General features: G+C 39.9%; 1 protein-coding gene across 6 annotated transcripts in view; it reads left to right on the top strand.

Moving 5' to 3' along the window:
• Positions 1 to 12,316, top strand: part of LOC121654880 (proline-rich protein 7) — a 36,299-nt gene extending 23,983 nt beyond the window's left edge. For 5 of the 6 annotated variants that reach the window (XM_042009234.1, XM_042009232.1, XM_042009230.1 and 2 more), the window contains exon 3: positions 9,625 to 12,316. In XM_042009234.1, coding sequence (XP_041865168.1) covers positions 9,625 to 10,151 — 527 coding nt within the window. In that variant the 3' untranslated portion in view covers positions 10,152 to 12,316. The remainder of the gene's footprint in view (positions 1 to 9,624) is intronic. The other variant, XM_042009235.1, reaches the window with a different exon arrangement.
• Positions 12,317 to 25,166: the final 12,850 nt, after the last annotated feature.

Genomic DNA, 25,166 nt, shown 5'->3' with positions numbered 1-25,166 from the left:
AGCCATGCTGTTGAGGCGGATGCAGGTTGTGGTTCAGCATTGTATTGCTGAAATCTGAAAGGCCTTCCCTGAAAGAGACGTTGTCTGGATGGGAGCAGGTGTTGCTCTAAAACCTTCATGTACTTTTCAACATTGATGAAACTTCACAGATGTGGAAGCTGCCCACGCCACAGGCACTAATGCAGCCCCATACATCAGAGATGCAGCTTTTTATCTGTCCACTGATAACAAGCTGGATGCTCCCTCTCCTCTTTAGTCTGCAGGACACGCCGTCCATGCTTTCCAAAAACTAGTTCACATTTTCATCCAGGCTTCCACTTTGACTCAGACCATTTAAATGAGCTTTGGTCCAGAGAAGACGGCACTGTTTCTGAATCCTGTTCACATCTGGCTTCTTCTTTGCATGATGGAGCTTTAACCTGCATTTGTGGATTTCAGGGTGAACTGTGTTCACAGACAGTGGTTTCTGGAAGTATTCCTGAGTCCATGCAGTGGTTTCCAGTAAAGAATCATGTCTGCTTTTAATGCAGAAGATCATCAGCATCCAGCTTGTGTCCCATGCACACAGAGACTCCTCCTGTTTTACTAAATCTGTTGATGATATTCTACACTGTAGATCAGTGCTTCTCAACTTTTTTTGAGCCAGTGCCCCCCTGTCTAATATCCAGGTCCCCTATCGCCCCCCCACCATTAAAATGTAGGGTAAGGCTAGGTTCATACTTCTGGTCTTAAGGCTAGATACCAGGCTTGTGAGATCAGATTTTGTGTTGTGTAGTTGTTCACATGATAATTTAAACATGGCCTCCTTCAGACTCCAGTGTGAACAGTCTTCATCCACCATGCAGTGGCTCACGGGTGCAGAAGAACATGCAGCATCTACCAATCTAATGTACCTTGTATTTATATTCTATGGATATTGCAAACTCTCATATTGTCTTAAAGCATGGATGTGTGCAAATTAGGGCTGTCAAAATTATTAAAAGTTTTAATCAGATTAATCACAGCTTTCAAATTAATCAATCATGATTAATCACCACTCGCACCTATGCCTGAAATTTTGCCCCTGCCTAGCCCCCATCAGAACTTTTCTAGACCCGCCCCTGCATAGTTAAAATATAAATCTTTTCTACAGCTACATCTTTTTGTCAGCCACTGTGTTAGAGAAGGTCCTGCCAAAAACAATACTTTGGGGTAAATATGTGACGGTGTGAACTATGAACTGCTAGTTTCCGCAACAAGAAAAAAGCCAGCTGATCACAAACAGCTGTCATTATTTACAGTCTGATTTTGTTTTCCAAAAAGCAACAACAAAAGCACAAAACACAGTCTGCACTTTCACTGTAAACTAACCAGAATTTGTTCACCCTCTCCCCATTTTTAATTAATATGTGATAGTTTTTCTTTGTGAATCTGCGGACCTTTTCATTTTGTGGAAAATCTCTCTTTAAATTGGACTTGCCCCATTTTCACAGCTCAGCAGAGCTCTCCATCAGCGAACAGCTTGGGCCAGAGTGCTGGGTCGTCCCACTGTCATTGGGGAGGGAGGAGAAATGTTGTCACTCACCAGAACTTGTACATCATCTTCTCCATCAGTTTGTGGATGAGCCAGAACCGCTTGGATTCACAGGACTGTCATCGTGATGGTAGGAGATTCAGCTGCAATGGTAACGGCGGTGAAAACGGTGCAGCTTTCTCTTGCTCTGCAACTGCTGACGGTCCCGCTGACTCCGCTGCCACAGTTTCAGTAAAAAAAAAAAAAAAAACTAGAAAGCTTTGGCAGTTTTGAAACGAACTGCTTCCTTCGGTCTCTCTTTTTCTTTTCTTTTTTTTGTGAGCAACTTTTGTATGTCCGCTTCATTTCGATTCCTCTCTTTTACCATTTGTTTGTATTTTGATTTTACACGCGGTAATAATTTCCACATACATGCAGCCTGTAGTGCAGACTGAAGGGGTGCAAGGTTCATAGAAAGACTGTCAAAACACAAGTAATTAATGAAATTAGACATTCCAATGCTGCTATTGTGAAGAGATTTTTATTGAAAAAAAAAAAGAGGAGTATGGAGAAAGCAATATGAAGAAGGCATTTTGGGGGTCCCATGGGCCTTGTTTGGGGCCTGGGGCTCCAGGCAAATGCCTGGTTTGGCTAATAGTATGGTCTGCCTCTATGGATGTTACATGTGTGCATCAATTTTAAAGCTGTTGGGAATGTCGACCACTCAAAGATCTTTTACTACACGTCACACACACCCACCTACCCACACAGACACATGTACATCACTTCTTTTTGTTGTTATAAAGTGCCATTGTTATTAATAAGTGTTATTATAAAACTACTACACTAAGTGCTTTTTACCTAAGACACATATTCATTGACACATTGGGAGGCAATGATAGGGTTCAGTGTCTTGCCTAAGGCAACTTCAGCATGTAGTTAGGGGAAGCCTGTAATTGATCCACCACTTTTCCGATTGGTAAACAATAACTGTTCCTCCTGAGCGAAAGCTGGCAGGTGTTTCTGGTTTGTACCAGTTACTTTTCCAGCCTTTTGTTACTCCTGTTCCAACTTTTTCCAGACATGTTGAAGCCATCAGATTCACTATCAGCTCAAATTTAAAAAAAAAAACTGTGTGAAATTAATAAGCTTTCCATTGCAAAATGGTTATTTTTAAGTCTTCTTTACCCATTTCTTTCTCGGAAGTATTTATCAGTCTCAGTAATTATCTGCTTGATTTAGAATGAAAAGTCTCTCCTGCAGTTATTTAGAAGAAGGGAATAAACTTTCTTTTTTTCTCTATTTATTTATTGTTTTTGCATGGCTTTAAAAAGACTGAAAAGCTGCCAAGAAAACCGACGAGATGAGCTACTGTAAGTCTTTGTAAGTAAGGAGCTTGTGCAACATTTCAATAGATATCGATCTGCAGATTCATCAGCCTGGAAATAGAAAGTGGCTTCAGTTTGCCAAAAAATTCAGCAGCCCAGCAGTCAAATGTTTGCTTAATACTGACAGTACACTGAACTATCACTCCGCAGTCGTGTATTCTGCCCATCGTGTTTTCACCGCTGCTGCATCCCTCCACACGGATTCTTTTCCCTGGAGCAAAACCAACAGATTCGGCTGCTTCTCGCTTAAATGTCGAAGAGAAAATGTCAGACTAGCTTGCGTGAGCTGACACACACACACGCTGCTAAAATACCACAACAGATTAGCACTTTGTTTTCACCACAGTGACGAGAAACTGCGTCTGCTGCAAAAGAAACAACCTCTCTGCTTCCAACTCCCAGTACAATCTCTTCAGCATGAAGGTGGTGATTCCCAACCGAACCTGTGCTGGGATTATATCCACATTTCAGCGTCAGCCTGAACATTTAAAGAGCAGATTTTTATAACTGCCAAACAGAGCTGCAGGTGGGAATGATCCAGTGAGCAGAGAACAGGTGCTGCTGCTTCCTTAAAAATACTCCCCTTTAAGTCTTAAAGACAGTAGCTGATGGTTACTGATGTTTACTGGAGGGCTGAAAACCCTCAAGAACTTTTCCTCTGGAGATCAGCAGATGGTAATGATATTATAAAAAGATATAAAAAGTTGAGCCAAATAGTTCTATATACACACTTTACCAGGTCCATCTTCTAGTACTGGGTTGGACCCCTTTTTCCTACAGACCTTTCTTAATTCTTGGTGTGACAGATGGAACCAGGTGTTGGAAACCTCCCTCAGAGGTTTTGCTCCATATTGACATGACAGCATCACACAGTTGCTGCAGGTTTGCAAGCTGCATCCATGATGAGAATCTCCTGTTTCACCACATCCCAAAACTGCTCTACTGGGCTGAGATCTGGTGGCTGTTGAGGCCGTTGGAGTCCAGTGAACTCATTGTCATGTTCTAGAAAGCAGGTGGAAATTATCTGAGCTTTGTGACATGGCGCAATATCCTGCTGGAAGTAGCCATCAGAAGATGCTACACTGTGGTCATAAAGGGATGGACATGGTCAGCAACAATACTCAGATAGACTGTGCTGGTTAAACCAGGCCACGCTGGTACTAAGGAACCCAAAGTGGACCAAGAAAATATCCCCCACACCATTACACCAGCAGCAGCCTTCAGTGTTGATCCAAGGCAGGATGGATCCATGTTTTCATGATGTTTCCACTAGATTCTGAGCCTAGCATCTGAATGTGGAGCTGAAATGGAGACTCATCAGACCAGCAACATTTCTCCATCTTCTATTGTCCAGTGTTGGTGAGTCTGTGTGAATTGTAGCCTCAGTTTCCTGTTCTTGGCTGACAGGAGACACCCGGTGTGGTCTTCTGCTGCTGTAGCCCATCTGCTTCAAGGTTGGATGTGTTGTGTGTTCAGAGATGATATTCTGCAGACTTTGGTTGGAACCAGTGCTGATCTGACTTCCTGTTGTCTTTCTATCATCTCCAACTAGTCTGGCCATTCTCCTCTGACCTCTGACATCAACAAGACATTCTGGTCCAGACAGCTGCTGCTCACTGGATATTTTCTCTTCTTCAGACCATTCTCTATAAACCCTAGAGATGGTCGAGTGTGAAATTCCCAGTAAATACTCAGACCAACAACCACCATGTCTACATGACTATTGAGTTGCTGTCATTTGATTGGCTGATTAGATATTTGTCTTAACAAGCAGTCGAACAGGTGGAGCTAATAAAGGAGCTGGTAAGTTTATTTTTAATAGTTAATAAAAAAACATCTTCGGCTACATTTGCTGATTGTACTCAGTGTGTAAGAAACTATGCTCTTCTATAGAATTTAATCATGGGGGTCATTGATCCTTTCAGTTAGAACTTTAACTTTCCAGAGAAACAGTAGAGGTACAAAGTCAAAACATTCATATATCCAGTCTCATTAACAATGAGTCTCATTGTTAGTGGCACTGTTAGAATATTTTAACCCTTTTCAAGCCTAGAAGAACTCTGTTAAATCACTTCAGACAATTCAACCATGTCCTTTTTTGGGAAAAAAAATCCACATTGTGATGTAAATTCTCCTTTTAAAAATAAATATTTTGTACCTCTGAATCAGTAATTTCTTACTTATTCATTATTTCTTACCATCACGGTTCCCTCAGTCAGGGCAGGTGTCAAAGAAAAGGTATTTTTATTGCTCTTCAACTTGAAACATTCTGTGACAGGAACTCAAGCTTCCCAGTTTGATCTAACATTTTAAACTTATTTTAACCTTTTGAGACCTTTGTCCAGTTTCTAGGCCTCTGTTATGAAATGAGTAGTATACCTCTGCAACCACAAGATCTATTCAAATACTTTTGGAGTCACGGTTATGGGAACACTTGTTAGATTTTGTTGACATGTAAATATCAGTGTATATGTTAGTGGTGAAGAATAAATGAAGATGGCACATTGCACAAATGAAAAAATGTTTGAGGCTTGCTTAAAGAAACAGAAGAAAAAAAAAGAAAACACTATGAGGATTAATCTAAATATCTTTGGAATGATGCATCTGCATTTTTTGTAAATGTACAATATGTGAACAGTATTGCTGATGATAGGAAAAGCATGACTAAATTAGAGCGGTTTTAGTCCAGACAGTCTAGCTGAGGTCTCCATAATTACCATTTCTGGGCAGTTTGGCACCATCTGGTCTCACGTTTCCAAATTGCAGGACCTCTGGTTTTATAAAGGACAAAGTAAAAAGCTTCTTATGATAATCTTTCCTGTTTTTAGTGTTTAATTTTGCTTTCAGTAAAATGTTTGTACTGTACTGATAATCATTTATTTGTTTGAATGAGCCCCATGTCTTGGGCAGTGTTTCTCAGTTCTGGTCTGTGAAGACCCCTACCCTGCATCGTTTAGTCATTTCCAACTCCAGCACGTCTGATTCTGATTAACTGAACTGCTCATCGAGTTCTTTAAAAGCCTGCTGATGAGCCATTCATTTCAGGCGGGGTAAGAATGGAAACCTTTAAAACAGGGGTGCCAAGCGAGGGCTTCTCTCCTTGAGCTTTTTTCTTGGAAGTAGTCCTTCTCTAAAACAGTTCAATGTTGGCACCTTTTTTGCCATAATGTCCCGCACGTTTAAATGTCTACTGTAATTCGATGTAGTAAGCTAGCCAAGCTCTGGTTCCCGCTTCGTTGCCTCTACAAGTGCTCCAAGCCACTGACAGCAGTGGTTTTCAAACTTGGAGTCGTGAGATAATTTTAGGGGGTCACCAGATAATTTTGAAAAGCATATAGCCTACATTTATCTAATAAATTTGGGATTTTTACCAGGGCTGTCAAAGTAAACCATTAATGAGGAGACAAATCTTTGAAATCAGCACTTTAATTTTTTAACACATTAAGTTAGTACACATGGCACATTAAAAATCTGAATTTGACATCATCTCCACGACAGAAGCTGATGTTGGGCATGAAGGTGCCTTTTCACAACGCCAAAAAACACTTTATCCTCCTTATGACGATTCCGACATTTTTTCAGCCATACATTTACAGGATGGCTGCAAGATGACCTTGTTGATACATCAAATACCAAAGCATCTTATCTTCGGGGTTGTGGCTCAAAAAGTTTGAAATCCACTGGTTTAAAGTGCAGGATCCATGCATGAAGAGGGACATGCACGGAGGGGCTGAGGGACAAATGACAGTTGAGTTAGATAGACATATCCCCAACCAATCTTTTATCTTTTAGAACGGGTCAGTTAAAATGATTTAAAAAAAAAGGATTAGATGATGTTTTTTCAGTCCTGTCCATTCCACAGGTGACTAAAAGTTTTATTTTTGTGTTAGAGCTTTTAATTGATTGGCTGTATTATGGTTTAGGGGATTTTAAGCAATATAGTAAAAAATATCCTGGAAAGCCCTCCTATCCTACCTTTAACTTCTTCACAATAACCAGATCAGATATGGACATCAAAGAAAAAACTGAAACCAGACTGAAGCACTTTATTTTTATTCAGTGTTTGTTTCTGGGGATATCGCCCCTAGTGAGCAGCTGTCGTAACTGTGATGTGCAGGTCTTTTCTTTTTTTAAACTGCAGTGTGAAAGCAAACCAAATCAAAGGAAGGTGGGAAATTTTTCTGAATTCCTGCCCAGTTAAACCGAGTTCCGGGCTAATCAACGCTGCCTTAAATATGTTTACAAACTAATATTAAATAATAATGGAAAAACTGGATTAGGACCAGTTCAGAATCCTAAATGAGCGATATTTATTCATGTCTTAGACTATTACCAGACAAATAAATAAACAGATAAAACATTTGGCAGTATAATCCCGACTGAGTGTTTTCCTCCTGAAAACTTGGAGGCTACGTTGCGTGTACATACCTAAGGTGATCCTCCTGATCGTCCAAACTGCAGAGAAAACAAATGTCCTGATATGTCAGAGGCTAGGATTTTAGATGTCACTCCTGCCATTTATACACAAAAGACACTCAGTATTACTCAGAAAGCAGTGATTGAAGATCTCAGACACCCGTGAATCATCAGTTTGCATCATCTGACACATGCAGTGTCTCATTACTAATTATCACATCTATAAAATACATTTAAATGTAGATTTGTGGTATTTTATCACATTGTGGGAATATTTCATGGCACCACAAAGCAAAGTGGGAATGACTCATAAAAATCTGAGTAATACTGAAAATTCTTTGGATCAGCTGAGTAATTTGCTTTCAAGTTTAACCTTTTCCATTTACTCTGTGGAGTAACATTACATTATAAATTGGTGTTGTCTTTAAGAAAGCAATAAAAACTGTGCAATAAGAAAATATGAATAACTGTATTAGTTTAGTAGCATTACCGCCAGTAAGCTGGTTGTTGGATGATTTATTATTGTATGTTTTATATATATATATATATATATATATATATATATATGATTCATTGTTCATTGATATGATCAAATGGTTGATAATAAAAACGAATGTAGATGTGATGAAGGGGCAGATTTCTTAAGTTTGTTCCTCTTTCTGCTCCTTTTCAGTATTTCAGTTTGTGTTATTCTGTGTAATTAACTTTTAATTTAGTTAGTTTTGCTGAAAACGCTAGGATCAGACTAAATACATGCTGATTGTGCCTTTTTCATTGAACATGTCTGTTCAATGTACTGGTTCTCGTGTATAAAATATCCAGAAGGAGGCAGATTTTTCTGCAGCTAAGCCCAGTAACACATGTAACCCAGCAGGCAGGTGATAATTAGAGCTGTGACCTGAAAACTGTGTCAACTCTCGGATAACAGGGACCAAAACTCCAGGAAGTCCTCAGTTTTCTCTCATTGTGGTTTGCATCAGTGGACAAGCTTGTAAATGTCTCATTTTCTAGCACAGTAAATTAAAGTTTTAAGCCTTGGACACACACAAAGTAAACAACCCTACAGCCTTTACACATGTAATACATTAGGGTTAAATTTCTAAGTTTATTTTTATTACAGTTTAGATCTCAACAGTAATCATCATCCTGAAATGTTTTATTTGCTCAGTATCTAACTTGTCAAAATGATAAGCAAGGGCCAATAAAAAGGAAAAAAACATTTATTAAAGGAGCTCTTCAATCTGCATGCACAGGACTGTCACCACCCTTCCCACATCCTGTTCAGGATACAGGAGTCAGCTAGGATGCTGCAGTTTTCCCCAAAAGGAAGTAAGAACTGTAAACAAACTCTATCCCTACCATGCCCCCTTTTTGGCCCACAACCTCCAACATGACATACGTTGGTTTTCCATAGAGGTGAATATTCTAAATACTGTATATAATATCATGATACCGTGCTACTATCATAATATTGGGCTACCGTCATTTACTGTGTAAGGAACTTAACAATTGTTTATTATGAGTCCATCCATCCATTCTCTTCCGTTTATCCGAGGTGTGGTCACAAGCCCAGACTTCCTCTCCCCGTCCACTTATTCCAGCTCATCCAGGGGGATCCCAAGGTGTTCCCAGGCCAGCCAAAAGACATAGTCACGCCAGCGTGTTCTGGGTCTTCCAAGGGGTGTCCTCCCAGTGGGACAAGCCTGGATGGCATCCTAACCAGATGCCAGAGCAACGTCATTTAGCTCCTCCCTGAGCTGGCACCTTATCGTGGTGTGTCACAGAGATCCTAGGAGCTATGTTGTCAGGTGCTTCATGCCCTTGGTTGGGTCACAGGTCTCTAGGTGAGGGACAAGACAAAATGTGGCTCAAAAGACCCCTATGTTGAGAAACAAGATTGGTTCAGAGTTTCCCTTGGCTGAATGCGGGTCAGTGGAGCTCCCTCTGGAGCCAGGTGTGGAGGTGGGGCAAGGAGGCGAGTACCTGGTGGTCGGGCTTATGGCCATGGGGCCTGGTCGGTTCTCAATCTGAAAGGCTCAATCTGAATGTGGCACCTCTTCCTGTGGGCTCATCCACCGTGGGAGGGGCCATAGGAGGAGGAGTCAGCTGCAGTGTGAGCTGGGCAGTGGCCGAAGGCGGGGACCCTGGCGTTCTGATTCTTGGCTGTAGAAGCTAGCTCTATGGATGCTTATTATGGGTAACATTATTAAATATAACTATCTGGGCTGCACACACCGATGATTCGTGAAACAAAGAGAGGGATTCCTTTAATCCGATTAACTTTTCTTCCTGATATGCCTTAAACTTCTGGTCTCCTTTTTCTTTCAGACACAGACGTATCTGGGAAGCCACCTTGTTATGAAGAGGCGGTCCTGATGGAGGATCCTCCTCCACCCTACAGCGAGGTCTTGGCCGACCCACGAGGGGGAACCTACCTGAAGCCAGCCCCACTCCGAGCCGCTCTACCACCTTTGAGGGAAAACCACGACACAGCTCTGGTCTTCACATCTGAGACCAGCAAGCCTCCCACAGCAACTGTGTTCCCTAATCGGGGTTACTCCTCCCTGATTCGCCTGCCTTCGTCTCAGCGCTGGGACTCCTTAGGTCATCTTCTGTCCAACATGGATCTGAACCATAATAACCTCACTCCACCAGTGACCCACTCGCTTCAGGCTGCCTCTGTCATGGCGACGATGCCCCGCAGAGAGGCCAGGACTCATGATGGACTTGGGCTGAGAGGGGGAATACAAGGGGGAATACAGGGATTTCAGCAGGTTCACAGACTCAGGGGTTTGGAGCCCAGCTGTGGCATGCCGACGGCGTTCCCTTTGCTGGGTCGGAGCACGGCAGTCTAGACCTGGATCCAATCAGAGTTTGGATATTAGTAAGTTCAAGCAGTGTTTACCACAGAAAAGCTGCTAGAAAGACATAGGTTGCTCAGTACCTCACAGAGCTGCCGTCAACTCTGATGAGACAATGTCTGAGTAAAGGAGGAAACTGAACTGTTTTAAACCGGTGTTCTCTTTCATTGTGTTAAAGCTAATTGAGTCAAAGACCTTTTGAACAGCAGACGAGGAAAAAAGAAGCAGAAGTGAGGAGGACGAGCAACAAATGAACAGCAGGACTCGTTTGGTCTTTATTTCCACCTCCCCTCTCATTCATCCCTCTCTGCTTTCTGTGCCTGAGCAACCTATTGTACCAACCTGCCGTTGCCATGGCTCCGGGGAGCTGTCTGTTGCCTACAACGACCTCTCCTCCTTTATCTGCTCTGATTTTTTAACACCCTTCCCACAGCTTGTATCCTCTCAAGGACTGTGAGCATTATCACTTAGAGCAGAGCACACGGTGACCTTCAGTGGGACATAGCCGCCATGTTTCTGAGACTGAGGTGAAGCCAGTTTTACAATTACAGCCAAATCCATCTGGAAAGTAGAGTGAAAGACAATAACCAGAAAACCAGGTGAACATCGAGCTCTTTTTGTAATTTTCTGCTTTGTTGTTTGTATTTTTGGTCACATGATGCCAGGTCTCTGATTTGAAAAACATTATTCATATATAAACTTATTGTTATTCTTTTAAATTTGATATATTTTTTCTCTCTTGTGAAATAAAAACATCTACAGGGATTCAGCCAGTGATTCAAACCCTAAGGATGCTAAACCTGGGAAAATAAAACGTTTTATATAATTTCTTCTTTAACACTGGCTTGAAAATTTATTATTTTTTTATTTGGAGAAAGGGGTGATCCTGACAAATGGAGTAGTTAGGAAGCAGCTAAAAGGGTTTAGTTACTATTTTTTAGTCTGTTTTTGCTTGGAGTTCTAAACGTTTGGACCTTTGTCAGTTTCACATCAATGAGGTGCATAAGTTCCTCTCAACTTTTATTTCATTATAAATAAAGTACCACTTTTCATTATGTTGGCAGTGACAAGCAGTGGAAGTGACTTTTTCTTTGATAAAGAAATAATTGCTGCATGCATCAGGTGAAGATTCCCATCATGTATGTTGATTTTCGGTTGTTTACTGGCTACAATCCAGGTCTGCGTGTATGTATGTGTTACCATTGGTGAATTAAGACCTCTACTAATGATCTGACACATTCTCGTAAGTGAAGAATTTTAGATTTGTTCATAAATATGACGGGTAAGCCGGTAGGGAAGCCCCATGATGGTCTGCCATCTTGAAACTACAGCCACCGACAAGGGACAAATAGCACCAATGTGAGCCAACACGCAGTGACTGAGACACGGGAGGAGAACATAAACAAGTTGGAAAATTTGTTAAATTGTTTTTCACAAAAATCCAGGACCATGCATATGCAGCAGCAGCACAGAGCCGTATCACCATCGCTAAGAAAGCAAAAAAAAGGGACTTAAAAAGCAACGTGACCAGACGATACAAAAAGGAGGATCACGCTAGCTAGCATTCCCCAGGTGGAAGGAGCTCAGGAAGGAGAAAGACTTTAAAAGAGATGCTCAAGTTGCAGCTTTCTCCTTGACGTTGCTTGTTACCATGGTTACCATGGGCAGCATAACAGTAGTTTCTGCTAAAATACACATGCCTCATTAATACAGTTTCAGTTGCTTTCAGAGTCGCAGTAAATTCTGTTCCCCCTGTGAAAACCATTCTTCCTTCTAAACACAGAAGAAGCATATCTGTGGTTCCTGATGCAGTTTGCAATATTTATGAAATCACGAACTTCTTTGCCTGAATGAATACTTCATGAACTATCAGATGACATGCTTTTATTAATGTTGTCAAGGCTTTTTGAGACACCGCAGCTACTGTTGTTGTAATACGTGTTTGAGAAAGTGAGGCGCTAAAATATGGGATGGGAAATGATAAAATTTTATTAATATCAATTCCATAATATTAATTCTGGCTATTAATCTGTTTTTTTTTTGTTTTTTTTTGTTTTTTTTATCGATTCCCTTCCAATTTTTTAAGAAGGAGAAACAAATACTGTATCTAAGATGGAATTACAGTGTCAAAAAAAAAATGTCTGTTTAATATGTAAAAAGAGAATTTAGAATCTCTGTAAACTCTACACACAAAATGTAAAGATATGACTCAGATCAATAATATCTTCAAACTCATCTGGATGCCAAAACGACAGATCTGGTCTGAAAAGGGTAAACAATGCATCGCTTAATATAAAAATATAAAAACATGAATTTCTAGTCAATAACTTTTGTCAAATAAAACCAGAAAGGCTTGCTGGTCCCTGACCTTTCCTGAAACTAGGTTTTTTGCAAGTCAAAGTCAAGTCTCGAGTCTCTTTTGGAATAATCTGCCATGCAACGCTTGTTGTCTGGACTGCTTAGAAGGTGTATTATAATAAGCGAAGAATTTAAAATCCACTTAGTAACAGCACTGATCTGTAGCTTAAACTGACGCATACTCTGTCCCTCTCCTTTGGACTATTTCTTTGCTTTACTGAATTTGGAAAACCTGTAGATGAATAATGACACATCTGACGCTCTGATAAAGGCTCTGTCCCAAAATACATAAGCGTTTATCTGTGAAATGAACCAAATAAATGACTCGGTGAGAATTTTGTTCTCTTTCATTTGGATACTGAGACACCTTTTTGGTCATTTTTACAACTGTTGGATTTTGGGTTTAGCTCTCGACAAAGGATTTACAAGTAAGGCAAGGCAAGGCAAATTTATTTGTATAGCACATTTCATGTACAAGACAATTCAAAGTGCTTTACATAAAACATTTCAGCAGGGTGCAGAAAGCAATAATAATGAAAAAAAAAAATTGATTAAAAGCAACATAAGTTAAAAACGTTACCGTGCAGATTTCATGAGAAAAGAAATGTTTTTAACCTGGATTTAAAAATGTCTACATTTGGTGAAAGTTTAATCTCCACTGACAGTTTGTTCCACTTGTTTGCAGCATAACAGCTAAATGCTGCTTCTCCATGTGTAGTCTGGACTCTGGTCTGGACCAGCTGACCAGAGTCTTTGGATCTAAGAGCTCTGCTAGGTTTATATTCTCTTAACATATCACAGATGTATTCTGGGCCTAAACCATTCTGGGATTTGTAAACAATCAGAAGGGTTTTAAAATCTATTCTGTGACTGACTGGAAGCCAGTGTAAAGATTTCAAAACTGGTGTGATGTGTTCAGATCTCTTAGTCCTGGTTAAAACTCTAGCAGCAGCGTTTTGGATGAGCTGCAGATGTTTAATACTCTTTTTAGGAAGTCCTGTTAAAAGACCATTACAGTAATCCAGCCTATTGGAGATGAATGCATGGATGAGTTTTTCTTGGTCTTTCTGGGAGACTAAACTTTTAATTCTGTTGATGTTTTTGAACTGGTAAAAAGCTTCTTAGTGACAGCTTTGATGTGGCTGCTGAAAGTCAGGTCTGTGTCTATCAACACTCCAAGGTTACGAACTTGGTCAGTGATTTTAAGAGCCAGAGTCTCCAGGTGTTTGCCAATGCTGACCCTCTTCTCTTTGCTACCAAACAGAATAATCTCAGTTTTGTCTTCATTTAATTTTAGAAAATTCTCCTTCATCCAGGTATTTATTTGCTCCAGACACTGACACATTAAGTCTATTGGACTGCAGTCATCTGGTGACAGAGACACATAAAGTTGGGTATCATCTGCATAACTTTGGCAATTAATGCTATATTTCTGTAATACTTGACCCAAAGGAAGTATATACAAGTTGAACAGAAGAGGTCCAAGGACTGACCCCTGGGGGACTCCACAAGTCATGGCCACTCGCTCAGATTCAAGGCTGCCTATCATAACAAAATAACTCTGGCCTTCTAAATAGGACCTCAACCAGTTAAGGACCGCTCCAGAAAGTCCAACCCAGTTTTCCAGCCTGTGCAACAGGATTCTGTGATCTACAGTGTCAAACGCAGCACTGAGATCCAACAGAACCAGGACTGATACTTGACCAGAATCAGTATTCAACCTAATGTCATTTAACACTTTGACCAGAGCTGTTTCAGTGCTGTGATGAGGTTGAAAGCCGGACTGAAATTTATTGAGATTTCCACTTTCATTTAAAAAGTCATTAAGCTGGTGAAATACAACTTTTTCAATAGTCTTGGAAATAAAAGAGAGGTTAGAGACAGGTCTATAGTTGTTCATTTAGAGGCATCTAGAGTCCTTTTCTTTAGGAGTGGCTTAATAGCAGCTATCTTTAGTGACTTGGAAAAAATGCCTGATGCCAGTGAGCTGTTAACTATCAGTAGGAGATGACTTTCTACTGAGGAAAAAAAACTGTTTTTAAAAAGTCGGATGGTATCATGTCCAGAGTGCATGTTGTTGATTTCAAATGCCAAACTGTTTCTTGTAGGATTTTTAAATGAACCGTTTTAAATTTCGACATAACATCAGAATTATTTCCGGGTTTTAGACACAGACCAGTTTTCTTGTGTGACTGTGTGGAATTAATATTTTGCCTAATTGTTTTAATTTTTTGGCTAAAAAAGTTTGCAAATTGGTTGCATTTCTCAGTGGAAAGGAGCTCTGGGCTTATCTGTTTAGGAGGATTTGTAAGTTTTTCAATCATAGCAAACAGAGTGCGAGAATTGTTAACATTCCTGTTAATCATTTCAGATAAGTGCAGCTCTCTGGCCTTGCACAGCTCATTGTAGTAGAAGCACAACTCCCTCCAGCTTTTTTTATCCAAATGACAACTTGTTGTCAAGTTCTGCACAACCATCTTAATGACCCATTAATAATTTGACTCAGGTGTAAGGAGCAGCTAAACATGTAAAATCTGCAGGACAGTGGTTCAACAGGTCCATAGTTGGTGATCCCTGCACTGATGCATCAGAAAAATCTTGAAATAACTGTGAGATGAGTAAATAAATATTTTCTTCCTTTCTTACTACTTTAGTTCTGTAGCGCCATCCTCTAACACCAGCTCTTATCCCAACACTGGAATTTCTTCTGGTGTCGAGAAAAAAACAGAGTGAAGATGAAATGGCATCACGCCGCTCAAAGTAATTTCAGAGAGACTTATTTTTCATCTGTGGTGGAGGACAGAGTTTAAACGCTTGATAAAATAAAAAGAAAATATATCTAGCTCAGTTCTCAGATTCCTTGACGGTTTATGTGAAAAACAGACACTGAAAAAAACTGCACCAGAAAGAAAAGAAGAAAGCAGCAGGACAGTGATAGAAACTGATTCATGGCTTCATGGGGTTGGATGTGTTTAATAATTATCCATATTTGACTGCAGATGTCAGGATTTAGGTTATAATTAATTCCTGTAATGTAATATGATGTAAAACTAGACTCAGTATCCATTTTGTCTTTATTTGGAGATATTTCATGTGGGAAACTTAGTCTTGCATAAATCAGGATGCTGCCAAAGAAAGAAGCTTAAATTAACTTTCAAGTGCTACTCAGATGGGTAAACAAGGGGCATACAGAGGATGTAGAGGTAAGCAGTGGAAACTAGTGTATAAAATGTGGGTCAGATGATGACGAAAGAGGAAACAGGTGAGCTGATTAGGAATGAGAAGCAGGTGGGAAGAGTGGCAAGGTGATGAAGCAATGGGGAAACACAGGTTATGGTGGTTATGATGGTTAGGGTATAATGAGCAATGACAACATCAGCATTTTCCAGTTCAGCATATACCAGTAGATAATAGGAAGTTTTCTAGAAAACCAAATAATTTAAAATACCAAGATGTAGATGTTTATGCAACATAAGAACCAACTAATTGGAGACAGGATTATTTAGAAGATGACATTTTTAATTTTAAGTCTCCAAAGCAAACAACAATGGATCAGAAAGCCAATCAAGTTCTGCACAATGACTAATTAATTTGAGTCAGCTGTGTTGAAGAAGGGATACATGGAAAACCTGCTCGATTGCAGCTCCCGTAGACCGAACTGAATAGCCCTGCTGTAACCAGTGATCTTACTGTAGCCCTGGACAGAAAGCACTGTGCTGCTGTATGTATACTTTATACTTATCTATACTTTGGTGTATAAAGTTTTTTTTTTTATTTATCTACATGAATTGTTTTTATTCTGTAAAGCATTTTGTGGTCCTTTATCTACAAATCCTCTATAAATGACATTTGATTTGTAGACCTTTCAAAAGCATTTGATTCAGTGGATCATGACCTACTTGGCTTTGGCCATAAGTGGTAAATAGACTGTAATTATATGGCACTTTTCCAGTCATGTCAAAACTCTGTACACTACATGTCACATTCACCCATTCACACACACACTAATACCCCGATAGACACATCAGGAGGAAACGTGAGGTTGAGACTGCTCCTCCTCCTGAGCTACAGCCGCCCCCAGAGCCGTAAAGCTCTTAAATGGTTTAAAAACAATTTGACAGGTAGGACACAGTGTGTCTAAGCGGAGGGCTGCAAATCAGATTATCTTGAGACAACTAGGGGTGGCCCCAGGGTTCTATTTGGGCTCCTATTTAATTTACTATTTTTATAAATGATTTAGGTAAAGGCGTTCAAGCTAACTTTATGAAGAACTTCAAAATATCCCAATGGACAGCAAATGTGGCTAGCCAACAACACACTGCTTAGGTCATTCACACAAATAGGCTCAATCTGACTTGTCCCAACAAAAATGTCCAAAATGACCCACTGAGGGTTGAGTGTTGTGAAGAAGTTGCTCAATCTCAGGAATACTTGGGTTTCTGAGTCATTCTACCTTGGACCAGAGTGCTATCCAGTTATTTGGTAGGGGTCAATATATGACATGCTTAGGCTTTAAATAAGGAAAGGCAAGGCAATTTATCTGTATAGCACATTTCATGTACAGGACAATTCAAAGTGCTTTACATAAAACAAAGACATTACAGATATTTAGAATAGTAAAAGGCATCAACACATAATCACAATAAAATAATAAATTACATTAAAAAGATTAAAAGCAAGATAAGTTAAAAAAAAAAAGTTACCATGCAGATTTCATGCATAGGCGCATGAGAAAAGAAATGTTTTTAACCTGGATTTAAAAATGTCTACATTTGGTGAAAGTTTAATCTCCACTGGCAGTTTGTTCCACTTGTTTGCAGCATAACAGCTAAATGCTGCTTCTCCATGTTTAGTCTGGACTCTGGTCTGGACTAGCTGACCAGAGTCTTTGGATCTAAGAGCTCTGCTAGGTTTATATTCTCTGAACATATCACAGATGTATTCTGGGCCTAAACTCTTCTGGGATTTGTAAACAATCAGAAGGGTTTTAAAATCTATTCTGTGACTGACTGGAAGCCAGTGTAAAGATTTCAAAACTGGTGTGATGTGTTCAGATCTCTTAGTCCTGGTTAAAACTCTAGCAGCAGCGTTCTGGATGAGCTGCAGATGTTTAATGTTCTTTTTAGGAAGTCCTGTTAAAAGACCATTACAGTAATCCAGCCTACTGGAGATGAATGCATGGATGAGTTTTTCTTGGTCTTTCTGGGAGACTAAACTTTTAATTCTGTTGATGTTTCTGAGCTGGTAAAAAGCTGTCTTAGTGACAGCTTTGATGTGGCTGCTGAAAGTCAGGTCTGTGTCTATCAACACTCCAAGGTTACGAACTTGGTCAGTGATTTTAAGAGCCCAAGTTTCCAGGTGTTTGCCAATGCTGACCCTCTTCTCTTTGCTACCAAACAGAATAATCTCAGTTTTGTTTTCATTTAATTGGAGAAAATTCTCCTTCATCCAGGTGTTTATTTGCTCCAGACACTGACACAATAAGTCTACTGGACTGCAGTCATCTGGTGACAGAGACACATAAAGTTGTGTATCATCTGCATAACTTTGATAATTAATGCTATAGTTCTGTAATACTTGACCCAAAGGTAGCATATACAAGTTGAACAGAAGAGGCCCAAGGACTGACCCCTGGGGGACTCCACAAGTCAGGGCCACTCGCCCGGATTCATTGCTGCCGATCGTAACAAAATAACTCCGGCCTTCTAAATAGGACCTGAACCAGTTAAGAACCGCTCCAGAAAGTCCAACCCAGTTTTCCAGCCTGTGCAACAGGATTCTGTGATCTACAGTATCAAACGCAGCACTGAGAGCCAACAGAACCACGACTGATACTTGACCAGAATCAGTATTCAACCGAATGTCATTCAGCACTTTGACCAGAGCTGTTTCAGTGCTGTGATGGGGTCGGTTTTGTCACTTGGCCTCAACCCCTTACATCATCGTACCAAAGAGACAACTACAAACAAATGCAAACGGATTATAGGGTAGCCAAACAAATGTTTTGTATGTTTGTGTTATGTGCGCCTCTGTCAGCATGGGTGTTCTCTGTGTGTTTGATTATTAACTTGTTCCATTTTCCTCTTCAGTGATTAGATGGAGGGACTCCCGTGGGGTTATAAAGCCATGAGGGGGACAGCGTCCAGGTGGCCACCACCAATGCAAGCACTGCTGAAACTATTTGGGTTTTTTGCCTTTTAGTTGGGGGTCACCACAAGTTCTGTTTTTTGGTTTATCATAGCTTAGTTTGGACTTTGAGCTAGGGGAGTAGCCCAAATCCTACAGCCCATTGCATGGTTAGTTTGCTGTCTGCTCCCATCTTTAGTTTCTTTTAGCCTGGGCTCCCTTCTTCATTATTGCTTTGGTTAAATTAAAATGATTTTTAAACATTGCTGCTTGGTGGTCTCTTATATGTTCTGGTTACTTTATTTTTAGCCTTGTTTAATTCATGAACTGTAACAGTAGAGATCTTGATTCAGATGCTGAACCCTCCATCTGACCTACCATGGCAGGAGCAGTTTACCTTGCAGTCATATCTGCATCCCAGCCCTGGAGGTGTTGGAATTTCAGACACTGCAAGAGTCACGTCTTCCATCCCCATAGAGGTCTCTTCCCTTAAATACAGGTGCCCCATTAGTTCAGCCTAAATGTTCCAAGAAGACGGCTGTGTGCAGATCCTCACTGCATGTTGGCATTCATAAATATAAGATGCCTCATCTTGGATGGCTGATCCAGTTTCCCCCCAGTGTGAGTAGGGTTTGATGACACGATGCACTCACTCACGTACTCATGGCTGTCTGCTGTCTCAGTCACAGTTTAGCGCCATCTATAGTATGATCTTATATCCTCACATGTGATGGCCGCCTGCCCATGTGGGCCAATCCAAACAAAGCAGTGCCGTGGGTAGAGCTGGGGCTGAGCACTGAGAGATCGACGTGCAGCAAAAGTAAAAAAAATAAAATAAAAAACTGGGAGCCGGCTCTTCTGATTCTCTACAAAGCATCGGCTCTCAGAGCTGGCTCTTTCTCACATGGGACATCACTAGCTGGCAGGGCTGAGTGTGGGGTGGTGCAGGCTTTCTGTTTATCTTTCTGTTTATCCCCATTCTCTTTTCATCAACTAGTGTGCACTGGAGTGCAGATTTTTATCTTTATTTATAGCTGCCTTTTTTTACTGCATGTTTTAAGTTGCCGTGTTTTAGTGGGACAAAGTTTGGGTCAGGTCTGACTCCACCCATATCTTCCTCCCCCTGCCTTTTCTTTTTAGCTGTTGTCACTGGCATTGGTTCTTGTACTGGTTTCGATTGTTTTTTATTTTAGGTTGTTAATAAATTTTCTTATCCTGAGGGAATACTTTGTCTCTGCCCATCCTTTGCCACACATGTTCCTAAAATTCAGACCTATGGATTTGGTTAAAATGAGCTAGGGTTTTACAGAAACTAGACAGCTTCCTAAGGCCTTCAACTATGGCTGGTCACAAAATTATGAAAATTATGTTTTAATCAGATCAGCTTGAGGCCCCGCCTTCAGCCATCTACATGTGGAACTACAAACATTTCCAAGGGTTCAGCTGAAAAACCAGCTCCAGATGTTTGGGCAATTCTTTGGACTTGGCTTAACCCAAGTATCCAGTTTTGACCTGGCCTGACAGGAACAGCCATAGTCCAAACACCAGCAAACTGACACCCACCTGTGGGACTGCAGCAGGCCTAATCAAGGTAGGCTTATATGCTCAAGATGACTTTACTACATAGGACATGCTCAATGACTTTATGCGTGCCTTCTGGTCTTGTATACCTGTTCCAGAGTTTTGTTTAAGTGTAATATTCCTGCATGTCGTACACTGTGCCTGCTTCAACACAGAAACTGACTCAGCACACATGGTCCCCACTGCCTTGTGCATCGTAAATAAAACTATTCTCATGAGCTGGTAAAGCAAAAATAATCTGTGCATTAACCAGTATAGAAGCACTTTGTGAGATCACATCAGTAATGAGACAATGCCTTCCTCCTTTAAACTTTCAAATGGATGACTAACTCTCTGGTCCCTTGTGATTAGCTCCATCACTGAGTTCTACTGTTGTTTTTCTTCTATCTAAGTGGTCACCATCACTCAGGATTTTTTTCGGACCACTTTTCTTTCTGGAAGACGATGGTTACCCACTATCCTTCCAGTTTTTAATGATGTGGTTGACAGTTCTCAACCCAGTGTTAGTAGTTTCTCCATCTCCTTAGATGTTTTCTTTGCTTGATGCCAGTGGGCCGGTTGTTTAAAAAATGTAATCCAGATAAAAACTAGCTGGATTTGGGAATCCCATTTTTCAGGCTGGTGGATCATGTAATCCAGCTTGCTTTTACCCCAGTTGTTCAAAGCAACATTGAATTGGATCACCCTGATCCAGAATCCCATTTTTCAGAATCACCAAATCCGGATTTCCAGCATGTAAATCAATGTGGGCTTCCAGCTATGTGAAGAACAACAGGTAGAAGAGACGGTATGGGGTCACTTTAAGTGATTTTTATTGTGAGACAACACACAGAAACCATAAACATCCATTTACAATTGGAAGACACCTCACCAGAGCTACAACCATAGACTGTATATAAAAGATGGATGGAGTCTCCATGACGTCACTCTTAGGTTTCAAAAGAGCATAACTGAAGCTCATTGGGAGGATCCCACCGTTGTCATCTTGGCAGCATCATGTGTTTTGTGCTTACCGGAAAATCCAAAAATAGGCAGATGTGGAGCTGAGAGAGGGACTGTGAAGGTGGGGGTGGATGATTGATACCCATCAAACTTTGAGCTGCCTGTAGCTAAGAGCTAACTGAGCTAATTCAGATCTAATGTGAGCTAATTGGCTAATGAAGGTAGGCGGGCTAAAGCTGGATGAACAGGTCCTCACTGCTCTGCGCTTCTGTGTATCTGGGACGTTCTACCAAGTAGTTGGTGACAATATAGGTGCACAAAGCAACTGTGAGTGATGTGGTAAAAACTATGTCAACCGCATTGGCCAGTCTGCTCAATCAGTTTGTTGAAGTCCCGAATAAAGGATCAGATTACCCAGACCAAACACAGGTTTTCCCTTCTGGGGAACATGCCTAATTCTATCGGGGTTATTGACTACACGCATATGCATATCCAAGCACCTCATGAGAGGTACTGGGAGTATACTAACTCAAACGGGAGGCACAGTATTAACATCAAACTTGTGGGCGTCGCTGACCTCACCATCACAAACTGCGTGGTGTAATGGCCAGGGTCTGTTCATGATACTCGTATCCTGAGGGAGAGTGCCTTGTACAGAGAGCACTAAACCAACCGACTGGATGGCATCATATTAGGAGACAGCACCTATCCACTCCTACCAAGGCTGATGACGCCGGCAAATAATAATGTTAGGACACAGTCTGCAGATGTAATTCTATATGCAGCACTTTGGTCAGCATTGGTGTTCTTAAAGTCTTTTATATAAAAAGTGGTATGACATGGTATATTGCTTTAAAATAATCAAAAACTTTGGAAAAAAAAAACAGAAGTAAATTTAAGAAATATTACAAAAAACATTACTATAATATCATTGTTTTTTTTAATGAACTGAACAGCAGAAAACACAATCACCAACATTGTCCAAACATTTCGGATCTCAAATCTTCAAAGATTTTTCCTGAATGTTTGTAGAAACAAAGATTTCCACGAATTCCACAATCTTGTAAGTAGGACACAATCTGTTCATAAGATGATATCAGTGAATGAGGCCTTATGTTCCTCACCAATAACTACAAAATTCCCCTTCCTAGAGGTTTTTATGTGTTTCCTAGACTTTCCAGGACCAGAATGGGTGGCAGAGTTTTTGCTGGTTTCATGGAACCAGTAGCTGGTTTGTGTGTACTAGGACACGGTTGTTTTAAAACAAGGATTAAAACTTATTTGAGATAACTTTGTCAATTAATTACCCTCTAATATTTTTAATTGGGTTGATTGGAGTTATTGGAGAATACCGACTAGGGCTGTGCGATACTGCAAATACTGGTCCGATACCATGTAAAACCAGGGAAAGTGTCTTTGATACAGATACTTTTTGCTTAAAATTTTATAATCATTCAATGATTTTGCCTTTAATTATTGATCATGATTATGATAATAAATGTTTTATTTGACAAATCCTTGTACTGTTATTAACAAACTGAATGGCAGACCTGAGAAGTTCAAATTTAAGCTGTTTTGCTTGTAAACAATATAAAATATAAATAACAAAAAATAATATAACTGTCATTTCCTTTTATCAGACATAGTTCTTTGACAAAATAAAAGTAACAGTGCAAATAAGTTAAAAGCAAAACCTACTATCGAACAATACTGATGCTAGCCTTGCTATTGATATTATTGATATTTGGATCAATCTGCCCAGCCCTAATCCCTACCCACAATTTTGTTCCTCTCTGGACAAATGTGCCTTCTAGTTGAATAAATAAGTAGGAAATAAGACAGATGCCTCAGCTTGATCAGATGTAGGGAAGAGTAGAGAAAAAAAATAGTCTTGGAAACCTTCAGTCTCACTTCATAAAATTGCTTGTTTACAGTAGAAATAAAGAAGCACTACAGACCAACCTGTGATCATTTGCACTTTAGAATAATTACTAATTGTGATGGTCAAATTTTAAACTACAAATCTGTGTTTAACAGCTTCAGTCAGAAAAACGACAAACAGCAATTTATTGAAATGTCGCTGGCTCTCAACCCCTCTCATTACCAGCTGACACAGAATGATGCTTTCATATTATTGTAATAATTTATCTGGTTCGTGTGGAGAGCTTTAGTAATGATGTGAGAGACAGTTTTAAAACAGAAGGGGTGGCTTATGGCTGCCAGCTGACTGAAAACAGCTAAGTTCTGGTTGGAGAGATATTTTCTGTTTGGGAACACATGTGTTTCTCTTCCATCACTTGTGTTTATTTATGCTATGTTTCATTTATTTATATTTAAATATGCCAATTAGGTCAAAATTACGTAAAAGGTCTCTTCTCTCTTAAAAGAACATGGCAGCAGTCATTATCTGTGGGTTTTGTTCTTGGTTTTATTGGATTTGTTCTGATCACATGTCCAATCTGAATATGTGAACATGTCAGGTGATCCGATTGGCCTCAACTAGAAAGAATTTTCAATCCGAGGGGGGGAGGGGGGGGGGGGTGTCAGCAGGACAAAATAAGCATGTTTATACTGTGGTTGATGTTTCTGCACCTGCTTCAACTATGTGAGGTTTACATGACGTAACGAGTTTCAGGGAAGACTTGAAAAATGGCGGCAGCAAAACAGAACAGGACTGTTCTGTTTTAAAATGTAGTAAGAAAACTAAAGAGTTAAGGATTATTGAGCATTTCAAGGGTCAAAAGGTTCAAAATAAAGAGAAAACCTTCCCTAATTAGTCAGGACTGCGCATGTCAAAAGTGTTACGATTGTATTAAATCTGTCCATAAGGTAAATACAACTGATGGAATTGCTTTATATAGCATCCATGTAAACATGTCAGCCAATCAGATATTTGTCCATGTAAATGTAGCTCATGACGAGCTGGGCCAGAAGCAACCATAAAACATACAATATGTCTTAGAAAAGAAAAGTAGAAAATACAACATAAAGTTTAATAAAATTAGAAAAAACAAGAAATAAAACAACAGTTCCATTAGGGAGCAGTTCCTACATGAGACACACCTGGTTTCATTTGCTTCACCTGCTCCTGGTTTGTGGCGTTATGAAGGGATGGGCATACTGTGAAGAAAGAAAATATCAATGCCACCCAGGGGAATTCCACCATATTTATTTTTTTATTTAATTTTATTTTATTTAACCAGGAAAAACTTAATTGACATTAAGAATCTCCTGGCCAAGACAGCAACAAACCAAGTTACAAATCAATCAAAACCACCCAAAAAATTACATATAAAATTACAAACATACATCAACCCTTCAAGTTACAAAATAATATTAGTCAAAACATTTACAACCTAAAGACTCATCATTTAATGCTCTTAACTTACTTTTAAAAAGATGTAAGGAGACCAGTTCCCCCAGACAAAGCTTATCCTGCAGCAAATTCCAAACTGTTGGAGCAGCATATCTAAAACTTCTTCTTCCAATTTCAAGTCTGACTTTGGGTATAGAGAGCAAAATTACATCCTGAGTCACAGCACAAAGATTGTAGCTACTGTTTCTTTTTGATTGGATAGCATTACATAAGTATGAGGGAAGCAGATTTAATATTACCTTATATATAAAGATGTGCCAACTCAAATGCAATGGTTCGGCACGCAGGTTCATTTACACCACAGGGCAGAGACAGTTCCAGTTATCAAAACAATTTTATTTAACGAAATAAAACTAAATCAAAAGGGCCTATAAAAAAATTAACATTTAAAGAAGGCCAGTATAGGGGTGGGACCAACAGCAGCATTCACCTAAAAAGGGGGGAAAAAAACTCACAAACCAAACCACCAGGCCAGGGGATGCTGCCTGGGCTCCACAGCACCTGCACACAAAATGATCTAAAACAGAAGAATACAATGACTAATAAAGAACATAAAACAACCAAAATACCATAAACAAAACAAAATAATTAATCAAAAAGGAAAAGAACTTAATGAGCTAAAAAGA

The sequence above is a fragment of the Melanotaenia boesemani genome, chromosome 15 (genome assembly GCF_017639745.1).
Source record: "Melanotaenia boesemani isolate fMelBoe1 chromosome 15, fMelBoe1.pri, whole genome shotgun sequence".
Taxonomy (NCBI): Eukaryota; Metazoa; Chordata; class Actinopteri; order Atheriniformes; family Melanotaeniidae; genus Melanotaenia; species Melanotaenia boesemani.
The sequence above is the reverse complement of the archived record's forward strand: the minus strand, read 5'-3'. Positions and strand labels throughout refer to the sequence as shown.